General features: G+C 42.6%; 1 protein-coding gene across 5 annotated transcripts in view; it reads right to left on the bottom strand.

Annotated features, from left to right (window-relative positions):
* The window catches only part of gtf3c1 (general transcription factor IIIC subunit 1), a 64,378-nt gene extending 42,492 nt beyond the window's left edge, over positions 1 to 21,886 (bottom strand). For 3 of the 5 annotated variants that reach the window (XM_033040469.1, XM_033040470.1, XM_033040471.1), the window contains exons 1-17: positions 21,634 to 21,886; positions 20,382 to 20,591; positions 18,341 to 18,517; positions 18,113 to 18,256; positions 15,919 to 16,015; positions 14,256 to 14,379; positions 13,393 to 13,545; positions 12,115 to 12,230; positions 10,864 to 11,299; positions 10,162 to 10,376; positions 8,467 to 8,606; positions 6,267 to 6,420; positions 5,676 to 5,779; positions 4,001 to 4,185; positions 1,455 to 1,799; positions 834 to 979; positions 77 to 174 (exon numbers count right to left, since the gene is read on the bottom strand). In XM_033040469.1, coding sequence (XP_032896360.1) covers positions 77 to 174; positions 834 to 979; positions 1,455 to 1,799; positions 4,001 to 4,185; positions 5,676 to 5,779; positions 6,267 to 6,420; positions 8,467 to 8,606; positions 10,162 to 10,376; positions 10,864 to 11,299; positions 12,115 to 12,230; positions 13,393 to 13,545; positions 14,256 to 14,379; positions 15,919 to 16,015; positions 18,113 to 18,256; positions 18,341 to 18,517; positions 20,382 to 20,591; positions 21,634 to 21,854 — 3,065 coding nt within the window. In that variant the 5' untranslated portion in view covers positions 21,855 to 21,886. Of the gene's footprint in view, positions 1 to 76; positions 175 to 833; positions 980 to 1,454; positions 1,800 to 4,000; positions 4,186 to 5,675; positions 5,780 to 6,266; positions 6,421 to 8,466; positions 8,607 to 10,161; positions 10,377 to 10,863; positions 11,300 to 12,114; positions 12,231 to 13,392; positions 13,548 to 14,255; positions 14,380 to 15,918; positions 16,016 to 18,112; positions 18,257 to 18,340; positions 18,518 to 20,381; positions 20,592 to 21,633 lie in introns of those variants that run through there. The other 2 variants (XM_033040472.1, XM_033040474.1) reach the window with 2 other exon arrangements.
* Positions 21,887 to 22,195: the final 309 nt, after the last annotated feature.

Genomic DNA, 22,195 nt, shown 5'->3' on the forward strand with positions numbered 1-22,195 from the left:
TCGGTTCTTGATTGTGAGAAAGCTTTTGCAATTAGTGATCCATACGAACTTTGAAAATAAAACTGACAGCTCTCACCGCTTATAAAGAAGCTGCTGCCTCATTGGTTGTGGCATGCTCCTGATCAAAGTGTGTTTCAAGACAGGATCATTTAAAAAGTCTTCCAGATTTTCAACCTAGATAAAAAGACAGATAAAAAGAGGTAGCAAACAAAATAGTCAACATGAAAAACTCCAGAGAAAGACAATGCACATATTAATCACAACTTATGTATTTAGTAGACATCTGTTTTTTTCTACTAAAATACTGTACTAAGAAATTGAACCAATTACTAATCCTAAACTGTAATGGAAACATAGCTAAAACGTACCCAGCAGAGAAGTCAGATTAAAATCAATGTCTTTACTTGGGATATACGTTTCACAGCTTAAAACTAGAGGATAGATGGGATGTACAAAATATTTTGACTGGCTGTGTCATTGCAAAAAGAGCTACATTTAGCTAATATTATATGTTGCTGTTTTTACATAATGCATCACATCCTAGTCTTTCAGTTAAACTAAAATGGAAATTAAGCAATGTCATAAAGCAGATTATGGGAAGGTGTATTGTCTCCACAGATGCAAAATACTGGGCATTTCCCCATGAAAATCACATATTCCTAATCTATAAGATAGTTTATACTATAATAATTGATCAAATATACAAATGAATTATATAAATTCATCCAAAACACTCATTCAAAAATAAAACTGAGGCCGCCTATGACAGTCATTTGCATTACTAAATCGTTAGTATTTTAATAGACTCAAGCACAAAATTCATACAGCATTACCTTGTGGCTGACTTGTACTATCTGAACAAAAATAGAAAGCGGAATACAGAGCAGTATGTCACTAATGAGACCCCAACCATATCCAAATTCTCTGTGAATGGGCAGAGGAGGGATAAATCTCTTCCACGACGCCTCATCCACGTAAACTGCAGAAATAAAGTACATAAGTTAGTCATAATCCTAAAAATGTATTATGATAAGTTTGATTAAAACAAGTTTTCTTTCCAATAGTGTTTGTTCAAGCTCACTTTCTTCAGTTTGACATACACACGAAAGACCTATGGATCAAGGGAGGACATTTAATCCATTATTTCCTAGAAACAAAGAACTGCAGAGCCGGAGCAACTCAGCGGGTCAGGCAGCATCCCTGGAGAACATGGATAGTTGACGTTTCGGGTCGGGAGACTTGATTCCTATGAATATTGCTTGTGTCCGTTCACAATCGCTGGTTGACACGGACTCGGTGGGCCGAAGGGCCTAATTCTGCTCTGTATAGCCCTAAACTAAACTAAGCTAGGCCATCTGCACGGCAAGCGTGCAAGAAGTTCAAAGAGTAGTTTGGGACGTACACTTTTGGCATCCACATCCAAAAAAGAAAAGAAAAATGAAAACTTGAATTACCAGTCTCTTTCAAACACAAGTGGTCAAGTTCTTCCTCCCACTGGTGTCCGTCATCAATTTCAATAGCACTGGAGGTTTCCACTGGCTCTCCACTGGCAGTTGGATTGTTCACTTCTACCACAGCATCTGCGGTGTAATTGGACGTAGATGCAACAGCGTCTCCAGGGGCTTCTGAAGACGAGTCCTCTCTTTTATCACTGTTTGGTGCAGCAGGTACCGACGTGGACGAATCCTTTGGCGTTTTTTGGAGAGGGTGACCATAAATGAGGTACCACAAGAACATGTGGACTAGGCGTAGCCGTGGCATCTTCGGAAGGAACCCATGCGAGCGACCCAGCCCAGGAACTGTAAGGAGATGCAGAACGTTTAAATTACGGGTAACGGATTAAGAGATGTGATTCAAGTCAAAATTATTAAATGGCTGCATAACAGCCGTACCAGACAAAGAATGGTGTAAAGCAACAATAAAGTGAAAGACAAGAAATCAGGCCGCAGTTAAAAAGGAATCTGCAGCGATCATGACAAAACAAGACGCACAATTCCAATATTGTGGTAGAAAACCTGGCCACAATTTCTACTAAAAGATCCAAGAAAAAAATGAAAACACAACACTCGAGTGTTCGATCAGAAACAATACCAACACAATGGGGCGGCACAGCGATTCAGCGGTAGAGTTGCTGCCTTACAGCGCCAGAGACCCGGGTTTGATCCCGACTACAGGCGGTGTCTGTATGGAGTTTGTATGTTCTCCCCGTCACCATATGGGTTTTCTCCGAGCGCTCCGGTTTCCTCCCACACTCCAAATACGTACAGGTTTGTAGATTAAGTGGCTTCGGTAAAATTGTAAATATTACCAAATATATGGGAGATGGTTGATCGGTGCGGTGGGTAGAAGGGCCTGTTTCTGCATTGTACATCTAAAGTCCAAAATTAGCTCTCAAGGAAATATAATTAGGAGCTTCACTCAACCACTGGTAGTTTAAGTTAAAATCTAATTTAGTTTAAGCATTCTGTTAACCATGGTTAATGGGACTGAAGGAAGCAATATAATTTGACAGCAAACACTGGGATGACACAGGTATATTGAAATGTTCAAAGACTCTCGGAGGTAAAAAGCTGCCAGTGTATTGTGTGGTAACTATATTTAATGGCAAGTCTAACGCATTTAGTTTTTAAAGTATGCATGGCGGATTGAATGGATGGGGAGTGGATAGTAGATAAAGAGGAGATTAGAGCAGAGAATGAATACCTGAAACCGATTTGGAGAAGCTCCAACATTATTCACTCATGGGGCATGAAACAGTATTGAATTTTGAAATATGGCAAAATACAGATCCAGTAGGATCATGTCAACAAAGGGATCTTTAGAAGCTTAAACTGAAATAAATCTCTTCCTTGGATCAGTGAGTCAGAGGAGGTAAGTCATATTTAGTCTTACTGCATGAAAACAGTCCCTATGGACCAACTCATCCATGCCGACCAAGATTCCCCATCTAAGCTAGTCTCATTTACCTGTGTTTGGCCATTATCCTCCAAACCAGTACCTGCCCAAATGTTTTTATAATGTTGGTATTGCATCTGCCTCAACTCCATCCTCTGGCCACTCATTCCATATAACCACCACAACTTGTGTGAAAAGCTTGTTCTCAGGTTCTTTTCAAATCTTTCCCCTCTCTCTTTAAACGTATGCCCTCTAGTTCTAGACTCCCCTAGCCTGGGAAAAGTACTTTGTGCATTCGCCCTATCTATTTCCCTTGTGATTTTATACCCTTCTATATGATCATTCCTCAGCCTCGTGAACTCCAAGGAATAAAGTCCTAGCCTGTCCAACTATCCCTATAGCTAGGTCCTCGTCTTAGTAACATCTGCGTAAATCTTCTCTGCACCCTTTTTAACTGAATGGCCTCTTTCCTGTAGCAAGGAGACTAAAACTCCACAGTATCCCAAGTGCGGCCTCACCAACATCCAATACAACCATAACATAATCTCCCAGGTTCGAGACTCAGATCCTTGACTGACGAAGGCTAATGTGCTAAAAGCCATCTTCACCACCCTGTCAACCTGTGACACCACTTTTAGGGAACTATGTACTTGTACTTCTAGATCTCTCTGTATCAGAATACTCCACAATTAATGGATAACTTTTAACTATGGAGATCCTTGTGAAAACAATAATAGAAAAGCTTCTTCCTCGGTTTGGGAGATGTTGATGAAAATGTAGGTATACAGATGGAGAATGTTAAAACGCATTGCTTATTGTCCAACAACACGACATTTTTGCAATAGAATACGTTCAAACAATAAACTATGAGCAAAAAGGCTAAATATTCAAAATAAAAGATAGGGCTATGGGAAAGAGCAGGAAAATGGGTTTACGTTTGGATTGCTTAGCAGAAAGGGCAGGATGCCCCTTTGCCACAGGCCTCAACATTCATCGTTTCCTGCAGACAATATTGAAAAGTGATTTTACATCCACCAGTGAAGTGTTTGACGAGACACATTTGGGGATGGCTTTGCTCCAGTTACTCCCTTGATATATATTTTACCTATTAAGGGATGATAATTCTTCAGGGGAGTGACACCCATTTTCACATCTGTTTTGGTTGTAGAAGATTTGTTGGTCACTTCTGCATTTTTGTTTGGTTCCGTTTCACTCAACGCAGTCACTGAACTGCTTTCCTTTGCTTGCTTTTGTTTTTCTTTCTGAGCCTGGACTTGCAATGATTTCATTCTGGAAAATAAGAACCACAGAAGACATTAACTTTAGCATATTGTCCAGGATCGTCTGCTGTCTGCACACCAACCCCGTTGTTATCGGAAGCAAGTTCCCGGCTGAAGTCAATGGATATTTTTAAGGCTATGATTGATAGATTCTTAATTAGTACGGGTGTCAGGCGTTATGGGGAGAAGGCAGGAGCATGGGGTTGAAAAGGAAAGATAGATCAGCCACGATTCAATGACAGAGTAGACTTGATGGGCTGAATGGCCTAATTCTGCTCCTATTATTTATGAACTTTAATTAGCAATGTGCAGTGCTGTGCCTAATAACCACACCAATGGAAAAGTGATGAATTGATCAATATCACATGCTTACCAGGATTAAAACTATCTATGAGATTTAACGTTTCTGTTATCCAGATGACCCCTTCTTTGGGTGATCTGGATAAATAGCAGGCATGATGGCCACTCTGAATGCAAACCTTTCCCTGCCTGGCTCTACGTACTGAAGGGAAAGACCCTTTAACGATCTACTATTCAGCAGTGAAAAGAGCATTGATGAAAATAGCAGACTTCCTTCCTCTAAATGAAGGTCACCCGTGGTGTTAGGATTGCTTAACAGTGCCTGATGTCTATCTGGGGAGACTTGACAGAAGTATGTTAGATTATGAGAGGCACAGACATAAAGGGCCAGTCCCACTTCCATGACCTAATCCACGACCTCTGCCGAGTTTGTCCTTGACTCATACTCGCAGCGTGGTCGTCACAAGGTCGTAGGACGTCGTAGGTAGGTCATAGGTAGGTCGTGATGCTAGTCGTAGACACTCGTGGCATCAAGTCGGTCGGGGCGTTTTTCTAGCCCGATGAAAAATGTTCATGAGTAAAAAAGGTCGTGACTTAGATCGTGAAAGTGGGACAGACCCTTTAGGTAGACAATCAGAGCCTTTTTCACAGGATGGAAAAATCTAATACTAGAGGGCATAGCTTTCAGGTGTGAAGAGCAAAGTTTAAAGGAGTTGTGCGGGGCAAGTTTTTTTTTTACACAGAGGATGGTGCTAAGTGTTTGAGGCAGATACAATGATGGCATTTAAGAGACTCTTTGCTAAGCATATGGATATCGGGGAAGTGAGGAATATTGATTATGTGCAAGTAGATAAGAGATGGTCTTGGCAACATGTTCAGCGTAGACATTGTGGGCTGAAGGACCTGTTCTTGCGTTGTATTGTCCTAGGTTCTTTATTAAAAGATATAAATAATACCACACTTCTGGGTCAAAGCCTTATTTCTTTTCCCCCGCGACTCTCCGGAGCATCATGTCACCGTTCTAAGCTCAGAGGCAGTTATTCTATTTGCTTTATCGGTCTCAAGGTTTGGGTAGTATTTGCCTAGTATTGCTCTGACAAGATGCTGAAGGCAGTAATCACGATCACTGGTTGGAAGTATTAATTATTCTATAACAAAGAAGGATTTTTTAGTCAAAACAAAAGAACAAAAGTTACTAACCGATGAACAGTATAAGAACTGGAGATCCTAAATCGAACTTGCTCAATGGCACTTTTTACCAGTGGATCGTTGGGAAGCACAGAAGGATGAGCAACAAACTCCACCTGAAAAAATGAAAATATAATCATTATATCATAGGGGCGGCATGACACAGCAGCGGAAGAGTTGCACCCTTACAGCGTCAGAGACGGGGGCTTGATCCTGACTATGGGTGCTGTCCATATGGAATTTGTACGTCCTCCCCGTGACCGCGTGGGGTTTCCCAGGGTTTCCTGGCACATTCCAAAGATGTATGGGTTTGTAGGTTAATTGGCTTTGGTAAAGAGTGCAAATTGTCCCTAGTGTGTAGGATAGTGCTAGTGTACGGAGATCGCTGGTCGCCGTGGACTCAGTGGGTCGAAGGGCCTGTTTCCGCGCTGAACCTCCAAACTAACCTAAAAACTATCGTAACCAAACGTACTGTCTTAATTATCACTAAAGCACCCACAAAGACATTACATAGACATTCTTACTAGTTGGGTTATGCATCCAGTTAAAGGTTTTCAGCAAGCTTTTAATGTTGCATTGTAAGTTAAAAAAGCTGCCACTGACCTTCTTGCTGATGCCATCCTGTATCACAGTGGTCCGGAAGAGTCGAAGTAGTCCCTCCTGAGCCAGCTTCTGAACCATTCTTACTATGGATTTCTTACAGCATCTGGTGACCACACCATCTTGCTTCTCCTCTTCCATTATCATTTTCTGTAGCCTGGAGAAGAAACTTCTGCTTGTACTTTATATAACTTAACCAGGTCACTAGCTTGTTATCAAGAGTAAACGTCTTTACAGTTAACTACCAACAACGTTCAAGTAAAATTAATGCAAACTTGTAATCCCACAAATATATTATGAAAAAAAAGACACAAAGTGCTGCTGTAACCCAGCGGATTAGGTGGCACCTCTGGAGAACCTGGATAGGTGAAGTTTCGAGTCTGGACCATTTTTGAGACTCGCCTAAACCGCCAAGTTACTCCAGCTTTTGTGTCTGTTTTTTGGTAAACCAGCATCTACAGTTCTTTGTTTCGACATGATACTATGATATAGTTTATTTTGCCTCAGACAGAAAGTTCCATCTCAGCTAACCAATATGTCCATCCTTGGCCTTTATCTGACTGCATAGTTATCTAAGAACCAAGGGAGATATGCATTTTTGTAAAAGGAGGAAATCTAGAAAAGTACTGGTATCATTTTAAGATAGCTCAAAGAAAATAAGATGTTCAGGCACAGAGAGACAATCAAATTCAAGGTCCATTGAAATCTTTCATTCACTCAAATTGTTGTTTTTCTCCAAATGGGAGTATATTATTTCATTTAATTATGAAAATCATGATTTAACTGGTGCATTACATACTCCAAGTTGCATTGGTTCAGAATTGTATTACTTGTAATAGATTCAGATACTTTTTTATTTTTTTATTTTGTCGTATTTCAATCCAATTCAAAGTTGGGCAGTTAAACTCTAATTAGTAGTGATAGCGAATCATTCATGTGGAAGTGACATTCATAGTAATACATATTTATTTATGGAATTCCTTAATCGACTCGATATGATACAAAGCCTGAATTTCAACTACTTATCCTGGTAATGTAAGTAAGTAAGTAAGTAAATTTATTGCCCAAGTATTGACATACAAGGAATTTGCGTTGGTGCTCCGTCCACAAGTAACAACATGACATACAGTGACAGTTACAAATGACTCATAAAACACTAAACATTAATAATAAAACATTAATGATAATACACCATTGATCAAGCATGTGAACCAACAAAATACCAGATCAAAGGGAGGCTACAGATTTTTGGCTGTTGAGTAGAGCAACTACTCTTGGATAAAAAATGTTTTTATGTCTGGCCATGAACTTTTGAAACTAAGGTAACAATGTAATACGGGTCCACCATCGATTTACCTCCTCCCTTGGATTCAGAGTCTTGCCGAATTATCCATTTTGCCAGACCAACTGGTCATGAAATAATGATACAACAATACACTTCTGACCCACTAATTATACCCCTCCCATCTCTGTAAAACAACATGGACTGCTAGGACCTTAAATAAAACAAATATTAAAAGTAAATTAAATTTACAGCGAAACATGCATTTCTTGCACTGGCACCCAGGCGCCAGTTAACAAGTTGCCCTTGAAAGTCCCAATGAGGGTCGGATTGGCAGCCGTCCTCGTAGCCGAGACACTGCTTCTCTAGGACTACCGGGCCGACCCCCGCCGACCCGAGATTTGCTGAAAATGTTGGAGGGCCGTCTGCCACAGGCACTCGGGAGGAGACCAGTACCAGAATGGTCCGCCTAGGCCGCTGTGGGGTCAAGATACCGACCCGAAAGGTCAACTTCGGAAGTCGGCTATAGGAATGGATCTGACGGCTCTATTTGGGCCAGAGTTCTGGAGCCCTGGCCGCAGGGGACTAATTCGTCCCGCCGATTGGCACAGACGTTCCAATCAGCTTGAGATTGGCCGCCTCACCCGGTGTAGGCGCCACATTTTCGGGGGGGGGGGGGGGGGGGGGGGGGGGGACTTTTGGGAGGGATTTCCAGTGCACTCTCGTAATTTTGTCTGGATTAAAGGAGGTGCCGGACCATCAGTTGCTGAAAATCGGTGGTGGACTTGTAGTTTTGAAAATAGTTTGTCCATTGCCTACAACTTTAATGAAAACATTTCTGGCCAGAGTATGAAATGCAAGATTGTGAAAGTAGAGACCTCTGAAGGTAATCGTACGTTGGCATCTTGGAATGAAACTTACGTAAATAGGCTTTCAATGAGTTTCAAATTCCGCACAGCTTCTATTATCAAGTTTTGTCGTTTTAGCAATCGAAATGTTTCGTGAGGTCTCTTCAAGTAAATATTTTTGCATGGTCTCCTCTTCCTTCCATGGCCCTTCTCCTGAGAAAGTAAATAAACATTTAATTAATGTTACTATATTGCGCGCATGCCTTCAAAATAATTACATTTGTTTAGTTTAGTTGAGAAAAGCAGCATGGAAACAGGCCCTTCGGCCCACCGAGTCTAAGCTGACCTTCGATCACCCTACTTTTACCGTATCCTACTTTCTCATCCACTCCCTACACACTGGAGGCAATTTCACAAAGGTCAATTAACCTAAAAGAAACTGCATTCGTTTGGTGTGTGGGAGGAAACTGAAGCACCCAGAGGAAACCCATGCAGTCACAGGGAGAACGTGCAAACTCAACAAAGACTGCACCCGAGGTCAGGATTGAACCTGGGTCTCTGGCGCTGAGTGGCAGCAGCTCTGCCAGCCATGCCACCGTGTCGCTTGTCAGCACAACAAATTCATGATGTTTGCACAAAGATCACTCTGAAATTATTAACATATTAACATGTCAGTCTTGGGATCCAGTACGAAAGTGCATAAAAAATGTATTATAAAGTAACGATTAAATGCAGAATATTTATCTCATTAATCTGTGTTTGTGGACTAAGGTCTGCAAAGGCTAAGTGCCAGGGTGAACTAACATAACACTGGGTCAAACCCGATGATCTAATGCAACATGAATAAATCATAAACCACAGTGCAGGTGCTATGTTACATTACTGATAGTGCAGGGATTAAGGAAGTTTGAACATTAGATTAAGCCAAATGATAAGACTGGCCAAAAAACATAATTGTGACTATCTGACTGCTGTAAAATATAAATGGTCCACTAATCACATAATGCAAAGGAGAATATATTTCTGTGACTCCCGTCGCAGAGCAACTTAATTGTTACTATTGAATGGATTTAGAATCAAAATACCCGGAATAGACATGTAAACTGTCTTGATCTTACAATTTCTGAGGTTTATGAAAGCCCAAAGCATAGTTAATATACATTACTATCAAGAAAATAATTTTAATTTTGAGAACTTTGGGAAATTTACATTATGTTCCATAACTGGGGCAATTTCTACTGATGGAACAAAAAAAAAAAAAACAGCAAGTGTGTGACAGCTTTTCTCTGAGCTGGTGCTACTCTATTACTTTACGAAACAAGACTGGTACAGGTCCACCACCGATTTTCCACCACCCTTGGTTCCAGAGCCTTTCTGGATTGTCCATTTTGCCAGACAAGTGGTCATGGCCTCCGTGGGGAGTCCGGCCTGCAAAGTCACTCGGAAGTTGGCAAAGGGAATCGATCTGCCAATTCTGGCCGGAGTTCCAGATCCCCAGCCACAGGGGGCAAATTTGGCCACCAATTCCCGATAATGTTGAGATCGGTCACCTTACCCGGTCTTGGAGTCACATTTTCAGGGGGGAGGGGGGGGGGGGGGGAGCGGACGGACTTCAGAGGGGATTTCAAGGGCGCTCTTGCGATTTTATCCGGATTAAAGGAGGTGATGGACCACCACTTGCTGAAAAGTCAATGGTGAACTTCCATGAAAGTTCATTTAATCGGCAAAATACTAATGTAGTTTGAAGTTTGTAAAATAATCTTCATACCTTTGCTTTTTCAATTTTTATCTCTTCGATTAAAACATTCTCTTCACTCTGATCATGTTCAGACTCTATAGAAGAGTTAAGACTTGAATGGGGTTGGGTGGGATCTAATTGAACATCCGCTTGCAACTGTCTGGTTAACACATCTGTACTCCCGCCTGTTTGTTCAGGATGGCCTTTTCTAACAGCTGCTTTGCGTTTACTAGATGATTTCTTACCTGTATAAAATACAAATCATTATAAAAATGATTTAGATCTTGGCACAGAGAATATAAAATGTCCATTTGGTTGAGCTTATCCCAAAGTACAATGCACAGCTCAAACTATAAACAACAATAAGCAATTATATTTTTGCCAACACGAAACATGGCATTATAGACAGGTCATTCTTTTTTTTTTACTATCTAGAAATGAACAGGCTGAAGACCATTCATTACTCCTAATCAAAAGATTGTTACAAACGTTAGGTAACACTGGAAGGAATGGGTGGGTGACGTTTCAGATTGGGACCTTTCTATAGACTGACGGTAGGTCTGTTAGTCTAAGGGTCCCGACCCTAAACGTCACCTATCCATGGTCTCCAGAGATGCCTCCTGACCCGCTATTTTACTCCAGTGTTTTGTGTCTTTTTTCCTAGCAAACAGATATCCAAGCAGATAATTTACACATAAAATGCAAAATATAATAAGTACATTTTTCACTGACCTTTGCCCAATTTGGATTTGGGACCTTTTTTCAATTTTAATTTTCTTAATGTATTTTTAAATAATTTCTTTCCTTTAGTTATTTTCTGCGAGCTGGCACATATTTTTTCCTTGTTCTCCAAGGGAGAAGGTGATTTAATTTGCACAGAGGTTACTGCTGAAGAATCCTTTTTATTACGATTTGACTTTGATAACCCCTCTGATGAGCTGCTTGCCACACTTTTGCCCATATCTTCCGGTAAGTTCTTCGGGGAAGTTTGTGCGTGCTGACTAATACTGTGGGATTCACCAGCATCAAGCGGCAGGAGGTTAGTTGTTGCCAACCGCTCATTTCGAGCCTTTTCCTTTTCAAATTGCTTGCTCAGCTCGCTCTGCTTCACAAACGTCTTCGCTACATATTTTGTTGTGCGCTGGCGACCTTCATCTTCCATGAAGCCCTGTTGCAAAGAAAAGTTACACTGGAATATAGCAATGGCAATTTTACTTCATATCAATGCTTTTGAAAAAACTGGAAACAAGATAAGACCAGGACAAAACAGAGCTGGCAGCAGATGACTTCAGGCAGGGTGGTTCCCTGTTGGGGAAAATAGTTGGGGTGTATCGTTGCAAACTGTGGAGCTGATTCACCGACTTGTAGTGGAGGAAGGAGGGCAGGAGGGGAGTGTTCAGTAAATTTTGCTAACATAAACCCTCCCCCCCCCCCCCCCCCCCATCAAACCCACTGCTGAGTTACTCAAGCATTTTGTGCCCATCTTTGGTATAAACCAGCATCTGCAATTCATTTTTATTGCATTATGGATTGACATGGTTATTTTTGATTCGCAACATTCAATGAAATTATGACAGTGAATGGAAAGAAGGCAACAAAGCAATGAAATGAATTAAAGACATAAAGTGCTGGTGTAACTCAGTGGGTCAGGCAGTACCTCTGGCGAACATGGAAAGGTGACCTTTCAGGGCAGGCCCTTTAAAGAGGTGTCCTGGCCCAATACATCATCTGTCCATGTGCCCCAGAGATGCTGCCTGACCCGCTGAGTTACTCCAGCATTTTGTGACTGTCTTTGTCAACCGGCATTTGCAGTTCCTTGTATCCACAATGAAATGAATTAGGTGGTCAAAAAGGCAGTTATTAATGTTTTTTTCCCCACATTCACAATACATGTACTGTGGTTCCATACTACCGTAGTTAATGTTATGGCATCCTGTTCAGATTAGGGTACATTTGTGGATACTTGTTGGTACATTTCTTTACCGTAATGACTTTGTATCTTTCCAAGAGGCGACACAGCATTCTGCCTTCAAGTTTCCCAACATTCAGCGCCAGTCTGATTTCGGTCTGCGAAATCCCTTTTGTGCCTCTTCTCTCAACTAGAAATGCCAGAAATAAGGTGTATAAAGCATCTTCCTTCAAGATGATTATGCTTTATGATTCTTTTGTCACAGCAATAGTACTTTTGCTTTGAAAGTACTTCCCTGGAAATGAAATGCTTCCGGGACAGAAAGGTTTGAGAGGTGATGGATAAAAATGCAGCATTTTTCTTTTGACTTTAGAGATACAATGTGGGAATAGGGCCCATCGGCCCAATGATTCCACACCGACCACCCCGTACACTAGCACTATCCTACACACCTGGGACAATTTACAATTTTACTGATGCCAATTAACCTACAATCCAGCATGTCTTTGGACTGTGGGAGGAAACCGGAGCACCCAGAGAAAACCCATGCGGTGACAGGGAGAACGTGCAAACTCAGTACATACAGCATTCGTAGTGAGGATCGAAACCGGGTCTCTGGTGCTGTAAGGCAGCAACATTACCGCTGCGTCACTGTGCCACCCTACTTCCTTTATCAGATGACCAGTAAATTCTCAAAAATAGGTCACCCCCTCTAGCAAATGTTACCACTCACCTACACATTAGTGACAATGTCAACTTACCTGCCAATCCACATGTCTTTAGAATGTGGAAAAAAACCCAGAGCACCTGGGGAATCTCCAGAGTCACAGGGAGAACATGCAAACTCCACATAGACTGCATCAGGATCAAACCCGGGTCTCTGGAGCTGCATGGCAGCAGCTCGACCCATCAATAATGTAGTCTATTTTTTTGAAACTTATTTTATAATTCTAATTATTATCACCACTGCGGTAATTCTGATTATTATCACCTACTGCGGTGACTTTATCACTTACGGTAATTTTAAAGTTTATGCTAAGGATAATTGAGATTTCAAGTTTACACTGTAATTAGCCCCATTCCACTATATTTATTACACTCTTTGTTCTTACTGAGCTGTATCTTCTTACATTGGAACTGTGATTCATTACATTATCCATATTGCCTCTATTGGAAAAGATTCATTAGGCATTTTTGCGGACAACAAATACATGTTACCACTAATAAATGGTGGAAGAAATAACTATTTCAGTACTTTTATTGCACACTATGCAGCATAAATGCTGGATACTCTTCACTGGACAGAGACTTGGCACATTATTATTCGAGCAGTATATGCAATGAAAACTTACTTAGTTCATAAGCCTGAGTAAGCATGTCTCGTTCATACACAACGTCCATTGTTTCCACTCCCTTACTTTCCTCTTCATCAATATCGTCGTCATCATCTATTTTTTTCCCATATGGCTTTATTAATTTCAGGCAACGAACAATAATCTCAGTTCCTGCAAAGAGCAATAGCCAGTTAGACTCTGGAGAGGCAGCACTCGATCATCTTTTGTACCTGAATTAGTCATACAGCGTGGAAACAGGCCCTTCGGCCCAACGTGCTCACTCTGACCAATATGTCCCATCTATACTAGTCCCACCTGCCCGCGTTTGGCTGATATCCCTCCAAACCTATCATATCCATTTACCTGTCTAAATACTTCTTAAATGTTGCGATAGTACCTGCGTTTTTATAACTGTTTTTCAGAAGTGTCAAATTTGCAAATTTGTTGGCTTTTCAAAATGCAATTATCTCTGAAGTTGCAAATTATCCCATGATAATGATCAATATTGTTTTGCAATTGGTCATCCTACCACAACCAGAAAGCATTCCTGAACTATTATCTATCTCATCGGTGATCCTTGATTGGACTTTGCTGGCTTTACCTTGCACTAAATGTTATTCCCTTATCATGTATCTATACACTGTAAATGGCTCGATTGTAATCATGTATTGTCTTTCCGTTGACTGGATAGCACAGGACAAAAGCTTTTCACTGTACCTCGGTACACGTGACAATAAACTGAACTGCAGCCCAACAGTGCTAAGGTCACATAATACTTTCCAAGTTGAAGTATCAACTAATAGTTATTCAAACTAATATTTGACACACATGTTGGAAAATGAAACAGTGCCGTTCTGAAAAAGAAGCTACGTCGAGATTACCTTTTTTTGTCATACAAGGTCCACCCTCAGGATGCAGTTCTTTAAGGGGAATAGAAATCACTTTGGCAATACCAGCTGTCACCATATATTGATAAAGTTTTTTGAAAGTTCTCTCACAAAGATTCTAGGTAGAACAAAAACAATTACCTATTGATTCAAACATCAACATCATACACAAATCACAGGAAATTAACTTACAGATATAGCAATGAATTAGGAAGAGAAATGGTACTTTGGCCTTTAATGCGAGAGGATTTGAGTACACAAATAAAATGAATGACTGCAATTACATTGGGCTCTGGAAAAACAGCACCTGGAATTTTGAGGTCCTTCCCACTATTAGAAGGATATATTTTGATAGACCGAGTGTAACATAGGTACACCAGACTGCATCTTGGAATGGAGGGAATGCCTTATAGATTAAAGATTAAGCAGACAGGGCCAATATATGTTAGGCTTTACAAGAATGAAATATCACATTCACAAGGAGCTTGACAAGGTAAATGCAGGGATGATATTTATAGAACATAGACAAATACAGCACAAGAACATTCCTTTCAGTCCACAATGCTTGTGCGGCACCTGATGCCAAGATACACTAATCTCATCTGCCTGTATATTCATATCCCTACATTCTCTGCATATTAATGTCTATCTGCAAGCCTCGTAAATGCCACTATCTTTAGACTTTAGAGACTTCAAAGAAACAGTGTGGATACAGGCCCCTTGACCTACCAAGTCCGTGCCGGCTCTGTACAGTAGCATTAGCCTACACACTAGGAACAATTTACTACAAACCTGTATGTCTTTGGAATGTAGGAAGAAACCGGAGCACCCGGAGAAAACCTGCAGTCACAGGGAGAACGTACAAACTCCGTACAGACAACACCTGTAGTCAGGATCGTACCCGGGTCTCTGGCACTGTAAAGCAGCAACTCTACCGCTGCACCACTGTACCACCTCTCGTATCTGCCTCCACCACCACCCTTGTCAGCACATTGCAGGCACCTTATGTTAAAAAACTTGCCTTGCACATCTCTTTTAAACATTGCCCCAAGAACATTTCCATTGGACAGGGTATCTAAAACCAGGGTTAATCTCAAACTAAGTGGGCAATCATTCAGGACTGAGATAATTCCTCCTCTCTATCCAATAAGATCTGAATCAGGCTACTTCACATTATCTGAAGAAGGGTTTCGGCCCGAAACATCGCCTATTTCCTTCGCTCCATAGATGCTGCTGCACCCGCTGAGTTTCCCCAGCAATTTTGTGTACCTTCGATATTCCAGCATCTGCAGTTCCCTTTTGAATACTTCACATTATCGCTGGCCCCAATCCCCCTGGAGTGTAACAACAGCCAATGATCAGCACACACAGGAATTGTATAGCTCCTTCCTCACACATTTTCTGTGCAGTAAAAGAGGCAGCTTCTACAGGCAAAACAGCACTTCTTGGGAAACAATCATCCCATCAGATGAAATATTGATGTGCAAACATTGGTGTTAGCAACAGAAATAGATTGAAAGATGCACCACATTCTCCAAATCAAGGGAAACCTACAGCATGCAGTTCAGAACTGAAAGTTACTTTAATGAAAGCAAAAAGGTTAGTATACACTCCAATACCTCACACCTTAAGCTCACCCCATGACAGGGCCACTCACCAGCTCATCTCTAAGGGTTAACATGACTTCCAGCTGATTGGGCCGATTCACAAGGATAATGGAGATTTTCTCCATTAAAATGTCGTACTTACTTCTCCTGTAGGTCAGATACAAAAGCAAACCAGTTTAACAATGAATGTTTATCAGTAGGCAACTATTATTTTCTATTATTAAAATATAAATCTGAGAATATTGTTAAATTTATATTTATACGTGGCTCACACTTATAATGGTGGTTGCACCATTAATACAGCAAAAGAACCCCGATCGCAACCGTGTAAACTAAAAGCATCAGTTTTTGTTTCACACTCAATACTATTCGAGCGGGCACAAAAGAGTAACACTTGCATGTTACATGTTAACCTCTGAATTCAAGAAGCATTGACTGCTCATGCAAATAACTAGTGCCTGATGGTGTAAATTAGATAAGACCATAACGTCAGCAAAAATGCAGTAAGCCAAGGCAACAAAATGCACTATTTCTGTAAAACTTCCTCAATGGTCTAGAACAGGGTTAAAATGATGCAGAACTGCAACCAAACAAAGTAGAGAGGGCACAAGTCACTGCTGTGGCTAGCTTTAACATGAGACACAAAATGCTGGAGTAACCCAAGCAAAACTGTCAGTGAGGCCATACGCAAATTGGGGGAACAATACCTCATATTTCACTGGCGCAGCTTAAAACCCAGTGGTTGACCATGGAATCCACAATGGCCCATTGTTGGCTGGCGAAGATATGCAAACGGCAGGGATACAAGAATGCGAACAGTGAACTGTTGACTTCTCTAATTCAAGTAAAGTCTGCATTCCTTCCGTTCCCCTCCACCTCAAGTCGTCCTACTAGATCCACTGTTCGCATTCTTGTATCCCTGCCGTTTGCATATCTTCCCCAGCCAACAATGGGCCATTGTGGATTCCATGGTCATCTTTTGCCAGCACTAGTTTGTTCTAGCCTTTTCTCACCTCCAGTTCCCCCCCACACCTCTATCTTTCAGTCTGAAAAAGGGTCTTGACCCAAAACGTCACCTATTCCTTTTCTCCAGAGATGTTGTCTGACCCACTGAGTACTCCAACTTTTTGTGTCCCTCTTCAGTGGTATAAACCAGCACCTGCAGTTCCTTCCTTTAATGTGATTTGATTTGGTAAATTTGTTATTGAGAATGTCAGTAATTAGTCAGGTTTGACTGCTTTTCTTAATGGTTTACAAGATGGCATGAGTTGGTAAAGGCTGGGGTTACAGAGCTTAGGTCCCCCAATCTAACCTCTCTGCAGCCTTCAAATAAATAGATCTACATTGGTAGACACAAAGTGCTAAAGTAACACTGCAGGTCAGGCAGCATCTCTGGACAAAAAAGGTAGGTGACATTTCAGGTCGGAACCCAAAGCGTCACCCATCCTTTTTCTCCAGAGATGCTACCTGACCTGCTGAGTTGCTCCAGCACTTTGTGTCTATCTTTGGTATAACAAGCATCTGCAGTTCCTTCCGATCACAGATATACATTGGTTTCAAGTTTTATAAAATTATGAAATGAATTGATAGGAGGAATGCACAGAGTATGTTACCTAGTGTTGGAGAATCAAGAACCAGAGGACATAGGTTTAAGGCGAGATTTAATAGGAGGCAACTTTTTCACTCAGACGGTGGCGGGTATATGGAACGAGCTGCCAGAGGAGGCAGTTGACGCAGGTATTTTAACAGCATTTAAAAGACACTTGGATAGGTACATGGATAGGAAAGGTTTAGAGAGCAATGAACCAATTTTGGGCAGGTGGCTATCTAAGTCGGTATGGATGTTGGAATGAAGAGCCTGTTTCCATGCTTTTGACTCTTTGATAATAAGCAATACCTAGTTTTAAAATCCTCACTCATCTTTATTCATTTTCATTGATAACAGGAAAAGGTCTCCAACTGTCCTTTAACTCGCTGAGATATCTCTTTCTCCACTTGTGGGACCATGTAATCCAAATGTAATTGCTCCACCACTTCAGTTACCATGACCTTGAGATCTTGTATTCACTTACTAAACCTCTCCACTTCAATTTAAAGACACATCTCAAAATCTACTACTTTGTTCATTTGCCTCATTTGTTTTTCTATTTATTTCTGCTCAGTCCCTCTTACCAAAAGTGCTGTATAATTAGAAGCAGATATTACTGAATAAAATAGAATAACGTTCAATGTTAATTCTTTTACCTATCAACGTGAAAGCGTTTGAGCAGTAGCAGAATGGAATACTGCTGGTTTCCATTGGGCTGCCGAATAACGTGGGATTGTAGAGTAATCAAGTGGTTTCTGTCAAGAACTCTTCTGTGATAATGCATTTTACGAGCATCAATTCTACAACACAAAATACCATTCTTAGAAGAAAGATATAAGTTGCATGAAATGAATTCAATTTCTTTTAATGTTAAATATCCTCACTTGAAGGCTCCACTGTGAAGATCTCTCTGGAGTTCTCCCTGCCATCGTGCTCTACCCAACCTCTCCAATATACAATAGGAATAGTCAGGCAGACTTATCTCTGGATCACTTTCCCATCCAATTAGAGCTCGATGACGTATCATCTGTGAGGCAACCATGACCAGTCTTTCTCCCCACCTGTAGAGAAAATCAAAACTATTAATCTTCAGTAAATTAGTAAAACACAGCAGGAAATATGCATTTGTATAGCCGTTGATAGAAAAGGATCTGAGCCACATGTCTAATGTAACAAGAATGCAACAAAACAATCTATATCTACAGAAAGACAGTCTGAAGATGAGTCCTGACCCGAAACACCCCACATCCTTTTTCTCCAGAGATGCTGCCTGAACCACTGAGTTACTCCGGCACTTTGTGTCTATCTAATGAAGGACATTGTTTTATTAGCATACAGTAGCAATTATTAGAATTAAGTAGCATAGTGTTTTAGCATGCTTCTTTATACATTACTGTTTTGTAGCACCTTAGTTTTAGTTTAGTTTAGCGATACAGTGCAGAAACAGGCCCTTTGGCCCACCGAGTCTACGCTGACCAGCAATCCCTTCACACTAACACTATCCTACACACACTGGAACCAATTAAAAAAATTACCAAGACAATTAACCTACAAACCTGTACGCCTTTGGAGTGTGGAAGGAAACCAGAGTTCCGGAGAAAACCCACGCAGGTCATGATGTGAACGTAAAACTCCGTACAGAAAGCACACGTAGTCAGGGTCACCATGATTACTCTTTTTATTGTACGGTGTTTGCTGTGCACTACACAAATCTATGAGGCTACGGGCAATCAACTTTAACAACAGTTCAAATCCCAGAGAAATTCCAGGCTGTTGTATTCAACTCCTGGCCAAAGAATGCACAGTCTCTTGCCCAGGGTAGGTGAATCATGAACCAGAGGACATAGGTCTAAGGTGAGAGGTGGAGATTTAAGAGGAATCTGAGGGACAACTTTTTCATACAGAGTATAGGGGGGTTGCACGTAAGGTCACTGGGTCATAGGGCTTGACGCACGGAGCCGCTCAATCCATCTGGAGGACATCCGTCACTTCCGGTATATGTTATTAATGCAAGAAACGCGTACTTTCCTACGTTAAAAACAGCCAAAATGTTGAATTTTTGCGCTGAAAAAAATTGTGGGAGTCGGGGTAAGTGTGAGAGACATGTAGCCAACTTTAGAATTCCAAAAGTGAAGCGAAATGAAGGTATAGAGAAGCGAGAACTGAAGGGACTACAGCAGCTAATGTGCTTGGTAAACATTGGCCGTGCAAATATCGGAATTGAAAATATTGGAAATTATCGCGTTTGCTCACTGCATTTCATCAACAGTAAGGCATTATTTGTGTTTTTTCTTGATTCCTTTGGTATCTAAATATTTTCAGAACTGATAAATCTGGCTGTAAATTTTTCTTCAGATGCGTCTTCATTTTGTATGTAAAAACCCACTTGGGAACCATGGGCGATCTAAAAAAAATTACAGCCAGATTTATCACTTCTGAAACTTTTTAGATGCCAAAGGATTCAAGAAAAAACACAAATAATGCCTTAGTTGATGAAATGCAGTGAGCAAACGGCCAATGTTTGCCAAGCACTCTGGCTGTTGTTGTCCCTTCAGCTCTCGCTTCTATCTACCGTCATATCTCCTCACTTTTGGAATTCTGAAGTAGGCTAAATGTCTCACACGCTTATCCCGATTTCCATAATTATTTACAGCGCAAAAATTGACAATTTCAGCGGGTTTTAACGGGCCCGCTACGCTGGAAACAATGGTAAGTGCCTACCTGCAGTACATCGCGTGTAATCCATTTGGAGTAGCGTAGCAACAGTACGGGTCATGGGTCGTGACCCGACTGCCGTGAAACCTCCCTATGGTGGGTGTAGGGGAACAAGATGCTGTAAGCGCTGTAAGGCAGCAAATCTATCGCTGTACCGCCGTGCCGCCCCATTAGTATATTATTGTTATTATATTATATTTTGTGAATGACCTTTCTGTGGCTTCGTCCAACGTACAGCGTGGTTCATACTGCTGAGTCCTTATCTGCGCTGTTATATTTTTTCGCTTGTTAAAATGTTGACAGGAACCCTGAATTCCATCCTTGTTATCGGAAATGATGCAAATGGGATAGATATCTTCCCGGGGTGTGGGATCCCTCCTGGTCTCCTGAATTCCTGTCTCGGGATCAATTTCTTCATATCTTCCAGAAACAAAGGAATAAAGATGTTAACTGAAAGTTTAACATTCACGGCACGACTCACAGCACTCTTGTGCACAATTAATTTTAGAATGGTTTTCCTTATTAGTGACTATTGCAATGGAAAAAAAAATACAGGCCAGCTTCTTCCTGATCCTTCCCCATCTAACATCACCTTTCCCACCTCCGCTACCCCTGTGGTTCCGCTACACCCTCCCCTTCCCCAACCCCTGCACCCACTCCTCCATGATTCCTCCACCCCTGCCCCTACTCCTCCACCCCTACTCCTCCACCCCTGTCCCTACTCCTCCACCCCTGCCCCTACTCCTCCACCCCTGTCCCTACTCCTCCACCCCTACCCCAACTCCTCCACCCCTGCCCCTACTCCTCCACCCCTGTCCCTACTCCTCCACCCCTACCCCAACTCCTCCACCCCTGCCCCTACTCCTCCACCCCTGTCCCTACTCCTCCATCCCTGCCCCTACTCCTCCACCCCTGCCCCAACTCCTCCACCCCTGCCCCTACTCCTGCACCCCTACCCTACTCCTCCATCCCTGCCCCTACTCCTCCACCCCTGCCCCTACTCCTGCACCCCTACCCTACTCCTCCACCCCTGCCCCTACTCCTCCACCCCTGTCCCTACTCCTCCACCCCTGCCCCTACTCCTCCACCCCTGCCCCTACTCCTCCACCCCTGCCCCTACTCCTCCACCCCTACTCCTCCACCCCTGCCCCTACTCCTCCACCCCTACTCCTCCACCCCTGCCCCTACTCCTCCACCCCTGCCCCTACTCCTCCACCCCTACTCCTCCACCCCTGCCCCTACTCCTCCACCCCTGCCCCTACTCCTCCACCCCTGCCCCTACTCCTCCACCCCTGCCCCTACTCCTCCACCCCTGCCCCTACCCCTCCACCCCTGCCCCTACTCCCACCCCACCCCCACCCTATTTCGCCTAATACTCCCGTCTACATAACACAAGGCCACCCCATCTCCATCCCAACCCCCCTCCCATCCTCACGCCCCCGCTCCCTCCACCCACCCACACCTGTCATAGAAGACGAGCGGCGGCCTGGCGTCGGGCAGCAGGTGGAAGTGGACGTGGACGCTGGCGGCCAGGCCGCTCCACAGCAGGCGGCGGGTGGCGGCGTCGAGCAGCAGCGGGAAGGCGGGGATGCGGCTGTCGAGGCGGAACCACAGCGTGGACACGGTGATGCCATCCAGCCCCTCCAGCGCCACCTCATCCAGCAGCGCGCCCACCGCGTCCATGGCCGCCCTCCTCCCCGGCCCGGCCCGGCCCCTCTACGGCAAGTGCCGGCAGTACCGCGTTGCTGCAGAGCCCAGCTCGAAACCAGCTTCTGCTACACACAGCACAGCGCAGCACAGCCGCGGCCCTTCCTTCCCAATTACTACCAGGGCAGACATAACAATATTCTGCATTCTGTATCTTCCCCTTTGCTGTATCGCCTCCTTTCTGATTGAATGTAGTTCTAATTAATAATAAGGGCAGAAATTCACCTTTGCTGTCGCTCTGCCTTCCCAAAGAACGAACTTTGCTCTGGACTCTGTATCTTCCCCTTTGCTGTAGCAATGTTACAAAATTTTGAGAT

The sequence above is a fragment of the Amblyraja radiata genome, chromosome 22 (genome assembly GCF_010909765.2).
Source record: "Amblyraja radiata isolate CabotCenter1 chromosome 22, sAmbRad1.1.pri, whole genome shotgun sequence".
NCBI classification, from domain to species: domain Eukaryota; kingdom Metazoa; phylum Chordata; class Chondrichthyes; order Rajiformes; family Rajidae; genus Amblyraja; species Amblyraja radiata.